Source organism: Montipora capricornis, chromosome 3, assembly GCF_036669925.1.
Source record: "Montipora capricornis isolate CH-2021 chromosome 3, ASM3666992v2, whole genome shotgun sequence".
NCBI classification, from domain to species: Eukaryota; Metazoa; Cnidaria; class Anthozoa; order Scleractinia; family Acroporidae; genus Montipora; species Montipora capricornis.
Window position 1 is genome coordinate 33621329 of NC_090885.1, and position 9569 is coordinate 33630897.

Below are 9569 nucleotides of genomic sequence, written 5' to 3' on the forward strand. Positions count from 1 at the left end.
TGACGACCCGTCCCTCCTACTGTGGAACAAAACCACTTCAAATAATTAAAGTAGGGGTAGGATTGGGTGATCTCTAAGCCTCTCTTCGAAGGTGAAGGCCATGTTAAATTATCTAGATAGATTTGCCCGCGACGTAATCCGACGTTAAAGAGATTGTACCATGCATGCCTTTTGTCTGCTCTTTGCTGATATTCTCCTAATTTTGCTTACTTTTTAAATCTGTTTTAGCGGTGTTTTACCATTGCTGCTCTACTTGTTGTCAGCTCAGGAGTGATGTCTTATTTCATCACTCAATCCACCACAGCCATGATCTACCCTGCTGTTGTGCTTCTCGGGCTTGGCTTTTCCTCCTCGATGGCTTTTCCTTCCCCCCCCTCTCCCCTCCCCCCCCCCCCCCCTCATTGTCACGGTCCGACCAGAGTTGTCCAGCGGATCATGCATACCGTAATGTAATTTTCTCAAGATTGTAAAGTACCTTAATTTTCAAGTTAATTTTATTGATATTAAACAATTAAATAATTACTCAAAATACATTGGAACCACCTAAATGTCACAAAATAATCACCTTGTTATTACAGTACCTAAAAAAAAAACGTTATCACCACCTTGTCTTCAGTGATCAGTAGAATAATTATGGTTTTTATATCACTGTACTCTTAAAGCCATGTCAAACAATCAATAAAATGTATAGAAACTGGAAGTTATGTGTTGTCTTTTTTCAATTTTCTGTTTTAAATAAATTTACCGAAGTATTTGTTCCCATCGTTAAGCCTTTAATTAAAGACCAACTTAAATAAAATCAAACATAGTACAGTTATACAAATTCCTCAAAAAGCCAGTAAAATGCTTGCTACCTGTGATATTTTGTTTTATGCTACGTGAATAATGTCACATGCAAAACAAGCATTACCATGAAAGACAGTGGAGCTGCTGAAAGAGCTACTATGTACAACAAACTTTTTCCTGGCATTTATGTGCACATACTACTCATTCACTCTACATTAGAATAGATAATATTATTCTTTAACCCTAAGCCTCAAAGGGGTTACTCTGCCATTGACAAGTTATATTTCTGGCATTTGGGTAAAATCAAACATTACAATACCAAAACAGAAGGAAGGTGAAGAACTTTAAGAGTTAAAAGGAAACTTGAAGCCTGTGATGCCATGAATTAATTAAATCATTTCTGTTATGTTATCACTAAAAATACTCACAGTTTGTTAACTACTAGCTCAAACAAAAGGGTTTATAAATCATTTTAATTTTAGGTGATAAGTTTTAACATAATCTCAGCACTGAGCAATAATAACAAAATATTACTAATAATTATTTTCTTCAAGGAGCAATTTTAGAATACCCTCCCATCATTATCTAGTATCCTTGTTAAATGCCATCACTTGAGGAAGGAGGCATATCAATAATGATGGTTACTGCTGGTAAATATCATGGTGCGGCCATGTTGGTTGGCAAGAACAACAGACTGAATGCATAAATGTCGGCCAAACAAATATTCTTTTGTTTATGTGCTAATTAGCCTCACTAGCCTCGTTTGCATGGACAAAAATAATACAAAAGAATTCTTGCTTGAGAGTCAGGCTAGTGAGTCACATTAGCACATAAACAAAATAATACATTTTTGGCCACCATTTATGCATTCGGTCAAAAACCTGTCTCTCCACTGGGAAATTTACTTTATCACTATGCAAATTCTGTAAAAAGAAATTGTATTGTACTGCCAACCAACATCACCACCTTGTCAGGAAGATGAAAACCAAGAATATTGCTGTGCCTTGTAATTTGCAAATTAATTTAATTACATGCAAATACAGTGATTAGGTATTTTAAAGTGCCCCTGTGATAAAAAAAATTCACTTCCTTTTTTCCTTCAGATTTTGAAAGTGTTTGTTTGCTTAACAACTGACTGGTAAATTTTTCAGCTTTGATTTATACCCAAAGGCAGTTTACTTTCAGTGCAAGTTTTAGATTTCATGGTCCACCATTACTCACATTCAAAACTGACCAATTGGACCTCAGTGGGGGAGGGGGGGGGGGATCCAGGGGAAAGTGACTTCACAGGCTCACTAGCTTAATTAAAATTTCAGGGTGTAAATGCAGCTTATTATATGTGCAAAAACGTGAGTTTAAAAGTTTGAAAGCCCAAAATTCCCGTGCTACATATTAATTCTGTGGCATACACATGCATTGCATTCTTAACCTAGTGAGCCTTATTTCTCCTTGACCCAGCTCTCTCAAGATCTTAAAGTTAGTAATGGCAGACCATCAAATAGGAAAATTCCAGTTAAAATAAACAGGTGTCTTTTGAAAGCAAGGCTTAAAACTTTGGTTGCTTGGTGTTTAGTTAAAAGGGGAACTGAAGGCAAAAAGATAAGCATTTTTTATTTACACTTGAGACCATGCATAATAATGGTTTTCCACTCTTTTTCTGGCATATCCATCGTTTTTCCACCTAAATTTTTTTTTTATTTCGATTTTGAGCCATCAGCATTGCGGCTCAGAATGGAGGAATCAGCAGTCATTTTTGCAACTTATGACGTATGATATGGGGGAAGACATGCGAGAGCGCCCCATACTGAAGCAGTGCTTTTAACTTATGTTTGTTGTAAACATTGAGTCTGCAAAGAAAGAGAAAAACAAGGAAGAAAATATCCACAGCAGCACCTTGTTTCTCTTGATTATGACATCTCTGTTCCTCATGTCATACGTCACATACAGCAGGGTGCTGATTTAGTTTTTGAGCCCGCACTGAAAAGGAGCAAACAGAGGGAAAAGCCCAACTTCGAACGCAATTTTCTCACAAAAAACAGAAAACCAGAGGAAACAACCCCACACGTACACGTAACCTTACTTCTGTTAGGCTTTCCAAAAACAATGTTGGAAGAATTGCTTATTTTGGCCTTCAGTTCTCCTTTACCATAGTTTTCAAATTCAAATCCAAAGAAACAAAAGAATTGATTTTTTTCACAGGTGCACTTTAAAGTTTAGCCATCCTCAACCAGACAAGATTAAATGCAAAATCTTAAAGCAGACGATTGAAATGGCCAAATCACTACAAATTCAATAACTCGCCGGTCCGGGTTGAGCTAGATCTCAATCACATGACCAACTGTCAATAATAGTTATTGCTTTAAGACAAATACTCAATGACCCACTTTCAGAAAAAAAAAACTTACTATTTGATTTTGAACAACCACCTACATGCCCACACTGGTTCTTATTACTTATTACTGGAAGCTTACTTTTATGCAAATTCCTGGCTTTTCTTTTGTCTTTCAAATTCCTGTCAAGTGTCATGTCTTTCAAGAACACACCCAGGAACCTATGTTTGTAATAAGCAATTTCAGTTTTACAATGTACAGCGTTGATGCAGTGACTCAACCTATGATAAGTTCTAAGTATTAAAGTCTGCCAAACACTCTGTGCATGGTCGCCAACATATGCCTCTCAATATCTGCAAAATGGTCGAACACTCTGTTGAATTCCCCGAACCCTGCAAAACTATGAAAGGGATCATACAAATTCGGATAATTGTCGCGAGATTCCCTTCCAGTGCTCCTTCGGCTACTTCGATGGTTTGCTCGTCTTGAGGTCCCCGAGGCGAATGCGTGGGTGTCGACTTCGTCGTCGTTGAAAAAACCTTCAGGGTATCTGAAATCGAACTCAAAGTCCGAATCGTCAAGAAAGGACCGATTTGAGATGGGATCCTCAAAGGCATTTGGTTGAAAAAAGTCTGAATTTCGCCCTCTGTTTCTTCTTCTCGACGAATCTTCCCTGGCAGAAAAATCGCGGAAGGCACCAATGGTTTGGAACGCCATCTCAAAGATATCACTGAACGAAGTTGAACCAAAAAATTCCCTGAAGACTTCCTCTGGGTCACGGAAGAAATCCGATGGGAAGGTCTCAAAGGATGATGCACTGTGCCCATCCTGGCGCTCGCCGTTTGGGGAAAGTCCCTCTTTTCCATATCTATCGTATATTTCGCGTTTGCTTTTGTCAGACAACACCTCGTACGCCTCTGACACTAGCTTGAACCTTTCTTCTGCCTGTTCTTTGTTGTCTGGATTTTTGTCAGGGTGCCATTTCAACGCTTGTTTTCGATAACCCTTTCTTATGCCGTCCTGTGTTGCTGTTCTCGGCACTTGAAGAATGTCGTAGTAGTCTTCAGACATTTTGGCGAGCAAAGACGTGATAAAGTTACATTTCTTTGCGGATAAGAACGAAAACGAAGTCTGATATTGACGAAGCGAGCTTTCAACGAAGCTGAAATAAATTGTTTCGCCGGTTCAGAAATGACGTCATAGTAACCGGAAAGGATTCTGGGAACTGGGTTTGAAGGACACCACTTGTTGTCCTTTCGACCCGTTCAAATTTCACAAAGTGAAGTCACGCGATTTTGGTATTCTTTTTGAGTTCCAAAGTTCAAGATTATCAATAGTCCATTTCCGAGTAGCTGTTTGTCTCGGTTTCGAAGTGAGTCTTGGTGCTCAACTATTGTAAGGGAAATGAGTTTGATTTGCAGAAGAATACACAACTCATTTCCATTTGAATGGTTGTGCACCAGGGCTCGCTTTGAAACTGAGGCATGCAGCAACTCGGAAATGGGCTATTTAACGCACCCACAAGATCAATCAACGCAATTGTTGGGGTCAGTTGCATTCACAACTGACAACCCCAAAGAATCATCGGTTTTCACGTGACGTCACAGTACTTTCCAAATATGGACCCTTTCATTATCCCACCAATAGAACAATCCGATTTATTTGGTTACCTCGTTATTCAGACAAGCTACTACACGAACGATCAGCTCAAGAATTATAGGACTCTAGAAGCGTATAATCAAGTTGTGTCAGGGTTTGTGGCTTCGTTAAGTGGAAAGATAATTTCCAATAAAACACGAAACTCTATTTCAAATGCAACTATCAGTGTTCAAAGGTGCGAAGGAAACTCGATTGAAACCCGTCAAAATCTGGTCCTCATCCAAATAACATGGTGCGTGGTATTCCTCGACCTCCGAAGAGATGAACGAAAATCCAAGACGTTTGGCGTGTTTGTATTATGACAAAAAAGTTGAAAATGTTTACACGTACCGCTGGAATAATTGCCATGATCACCACTAACCCACCCCCCGGACTCCATGCTAAATACACGAAAAACAAAGAGAGACAGAGACAGGGTTCATCCTACCTTTATAACAATTTTAAATTATAACTTGCAAATTTACTTCGCACTCTTAATTTTATTTAGCCAAATTTAATTTTTTTTTAATGCGAAATGACTGCTGAAACGACAAGAACATGACGTCCATGGTAACTAAATTCTTTATGGCTTATTACTCAACAATTAAAATTTCCACCAAAACAAGGAAACTAAACATGTTTACAGTCTGTATTAAAAAGAGCTCAACCGAGGGTTACGATTAAACTATTGACCTCCCAATAGAAACATTCTTCTTCCTCCATAGCTTGAATCATTGGGCAAGAAAATAAATTACTTTGTCTCGAGCGCGAGCTTTATTCTTAATTCGAAATATATTTATATTTGATACACCTTACACAAAATGACAGGGGAATGCTGCACATGCGGCAGGTATTAAGAACATATCTTTCCCCAACAACGTGAAATTTCCACATTAGGGACTTTAAGATCTTCGACGCGAACGTCAACGATGATGGGCAAAACAACGGCTCTGCGTGCGTGTTGCAGTTTTGTAAGTTTCGTTTACGTTCTCTGCAAATGTGCCAAGTGAAAAGGGCAAATCGTACGGAAAACGTGTGCGCAAATCGATGAACTTTAAAATTACCTCCCAGTTTCAAAACCTTTCCTCTCAATTAGTTCCTGGATAGGTCGGGTTCTTTGTTAGTCTCCTTCGTAGACGTTTTTTGGATGTCACGCAACGCTCCTCCCAAAGAACGGTTCTTTGGGGGGGAGCGTTGCGTGACATCCAAAAAACGTCTGCGAAGGAGACTAGTTCTTTGTAGAATTCGAACCATATGAAATAATACTGAGGAAAAGAGCAAAACAAGCCTCAACTATCCATTTTTAATCACGTTTTCGTTAACATCGGCGTCAGAGATCTTAAACTCCCTATTTACAAGGATTTGACGGCAATGTGATCCGGGAATGTGAGTACACACATTCACTCTACTTCAAACAGAGTCCTTGCGAATCTACTCGTTGTAGGTTACGTTGCCAGCGGTGTACAACGCGAACAGGATAAAATGATCACAACAAAGTCACGACTGCGCAAATATTTCTTTTAAAGCGACGTTTTCGTTGGCTTTGCAGTCGTCGTTAGGAAAAGCTCCCTAATACCTTTGATCCGGTAGCCCGTTTTCTAAGAACAACACAGCCAAGGCACCCAACTGGCCAGCAATATATTTTCTCAGGCGGCAAGCTTGCTAACGTACTCATTCATCAGGGCTCGGTTGTTCAAAAGCCGATTAACGCTAATCCCAGATTTAAAATTACCCAAGAAGGAGTTTATTTCTTTACTCCCAAATGTTGTTCAACGCTGATATTCGGTAAAACTTTATATTAGAAGAAGTCAATCTTGAAAATCAAAAATAAGCAAAAGAAACTTTCACCAAAAGTTGAAAACATGAAACAAAAGTTTACAAAAATCATGGATTAAGTTAATTGGCTTTCGAACAACCAGGCCCAGAATTAGCCTTTGACCCAAGGCAAGAATATACGCTAAAGCGCTCTACTATTACCATGTAATCTTAATTCTGACGGAAGTCTTCATTTAGAGCGGTTTTCATGAGTATCGAAAGTAATTAGCGAATTGCTTTGGTTTTGCATTACTTCACTCAGTGATTGGTTCAAAGTTCTCACGCCACTTTTTCAACCAATCATAAGTGAAACCCAAACCAAATCGTGGCTTGCGCGTGCACATTTTCCCGCGCTTTGTGTCGGCTACGTGTAATTACTTCGAGTTTTGATTGGTTTACCGGATTGTCTCCGTACTTTTTTTTATAACACTCGATTGAAACTCGCTCTATTCAAACTACAACAACAAACAAAAAAAATTATGTATACGCCGAAAGTACAGTTCGCTTGAGTACATCTCTGCATGGACTTGCGCAAGCTTTCCTGTACGAGGCAGACGGACAGACGAGAAAAGAAAAGAAATAATGTTTTCCCATTTCTTTACTTCTATTTCGTCTGTCCAATTCTACTCCATTTCTTTTATTCCGAAAAACAATAGCACAATCATTTCAACAGTTCCGCCAAACCTAGAAGATAAAGGCAAGGCATGCAAGAGCACAGTAGTTCAGGGGCAACCAACGATAATCTTCGGTGAAATATTTGTTCGGGAGAGTCAAACTGCTCTAAGAATTTTGGTTCTACGTTTCCAAACAGCAATAGATTTTTTTACTTAAACATCACCTAAAACATTCGCATTCCCTCCTTACGTTTTCAGAGCGAATCCAACGATTCGCTCTGACGAAGGGCTAACGCTCGAAACGTCAGCTTTTAGAATCTCTGTACGGTGGTCAATTTACATTATCAACTCCGTTGATAAACCAAATTTTTGTACATTACAAGGAGCCTAGAAATGGCTCTCATAGGCTTTTGGCTTAATTTGCTCATTGGGTGCCCTTGGTAGTAAAGCAATTATCCACATGAAGCAACTTACTGTGGCAATTTCTGGAGATAAAATTGTTGTTGAAAACCGTGGTCTATCGACTTCGTCTAAAATTACCGGCGCACTGAGTTCACTAACATGCTGACGGTAACCAAGGGCCCGTTTCTCGAAAGCCTCGCCACTTTTCGGAAGCACACTGGTTGTCATTATTTACTCTTACGTATCATCAAAACATGGTGCTTCCAGACAAGAAACTTCAAAAAATAATTAGGGTTTTGTTATCTTGCAGACACGTTTAAAGACCAGTGTCTTGGAATAACAGGATCATAGGACACTTTCAAAAATACCGTAATACTCTTTGTTTGCCCTCCAAAACGTTTCCAGTTTCTCTTGGGACTTACAATGGTCCCAAGAGCAAATAAAAACAATACTTATGCAACATCTTGAAAGTGGCCTGTAGTGATACAAATGGATTTTCAGTTTTTTAAATGGCTTTCGAAAAACGGGCACCAGATCAGTTATATCCCAGGCCTAATTCTAAGCCAAGTTGTTTCAAAGCACATAAACGCTACTGAATCGGTTTTAAATTTCTCTCGTTAAAAATGCTCTGGAAAGTGCTTTTAAACATAAGATCCATTATAAGAGGCGTGGTCAACCTCGTTCCCAGGGTGTCTCTTCTTCCCTTCCTTGGAGCGGGAGGATGGGAAGAGGAGAGACCCTAGGGACGAGGTTGAGGCGTGGTGCCTTAGGGACACGAGGATGATTTGCATACAGAGCTCTGTGATAACTTGCGCAATAGAAAAGTCCCTAATAACAATGTGTCCGAGATATTATCTGTCGTTCTTTTATTTTAAATCCCAGTCCCTTTTTCTTGAGCTGGAAATATCTTTTCGGAGTTCCGTCTCTTTGTTCTTTGTTGCTGTTTGTTAATCGCTATCTTGGAAAATCAGTTGGTTTTAAATGATACCGAACAAAAGAAGAGCGTGGAGCGACCCCTTTTGTAAAGTGTCTTGGCGTTTATTTTAAAAAGCCATCTGGCGGAATCAAAGTGCTTTTGAAGAAATCTTCATTGGCTGATAAAGAGTTTGATATCAAAGTTGACACTTAATCGGCAACTTGGGTTTGGAACAACTGGGCCTTGAATTCTTTAGAAGAACTTAAACAAGGTTAGCGCACCATTTAAACCGAATTATAGGACAAATTGCGACCGATAATACAATTGAGTAGATGAATCAGAATTCTACTACATGTACTTCAAAGGTTATGGCAAGATTGAGCGACAGCATTATTTATTGTTTACCCGCATCGAGACTGTTATAGGCAGCAGGGTAACAAAGCTCCTGTGGGACAAGACAACTGCTTAGTTCCACTTGTCACTCAATATCTTCTGGATCAGCACCCAGGATGACTGCAGGGGGATGCGGTCCGGCGCCTGCCGCTGCCAAAGCAGCAGGCTCATCTACAGCTTCCACAAGTCCTGGCGTACCAGTCTTCGTCTTGACGCACTGGAAATCAACATGGCGGCTCTTGCTCTCTTCTTTTTCCCAGGACATGCGAACGAAAGGGCGTTGTACGTAGTTGTAAATTACTAGCGAAAAATCACAAAAAGACCATCATTTGGTGGTAAAGTCACTTTGCATTTATAAGTAAAAGCAACTCCATGGCAACCAATACCCTATAGTCAACCAACCAGGAAGTTCACACCTAATTTGACGCCAGCTTACCGCCGGCTGCAAGTGTTTCGACTTCTTATTGCAATGAATGCCCTTCAATCAAAAAAGGATATACCAAAGTATTGGATATCGGAAAACCAATCCAGTTTCTGTGTTTTCAACTAGGTCAAGACATTTCAGTGACATTTCGGAAAACCAATCCAGTTTCTGTGCTTTCAACTAGATCAAGACATTTCAGTGCCCCACTTTACTGTTGTTTGTTTTAACACTCCAACTTGGTGGTCTAAAAA

The 9569-nt window shown here is 39.6% G+C and overlaps 2 protein-coding genes across 2 annotated transcripts in view; both read right to left on the reverse strand.

Annotated features, from left to right (window-relative positions):
- Nucleotides 1–480: 480 nt before the first annotated feature.
- On the reverse strand, nt 481–4316 carry LOC138042960 (dnaJ homolog subfamily B member 6-like). Its single transcript, XM_068889047.1, has one exon. The coding sequence runs from the start codon at nt 4185–4187 to the stop codon at nt 3417–3419; it is 771 nt and encodes a 256-aa protein (XP_068745148.1). The 5' UTR covers nt 4188–4316; the 3' UTR covers nt 481–3416.
- An 871-nt stretch (nt 4317–5187) lies between these two features.
- Nucleotides 5188–9569, reverse strand: part of LOC138042961 (BTB/POZ domain-containing protein 10-like) — a 19236-nt gene continuing 14854 nt past the window's right edge. Inside the window, exon 8 of the mRNA XM_068889048.1 lies at nt 5188–9194. Coding sequence (XP_068745149.1) covers nt 8980–9194 — 215 coding nt within the window. The 3' untranslated portion in view covers nt 5188–8979. The remainder of the gene's footprint in view (nt 9195–9569) is intronic.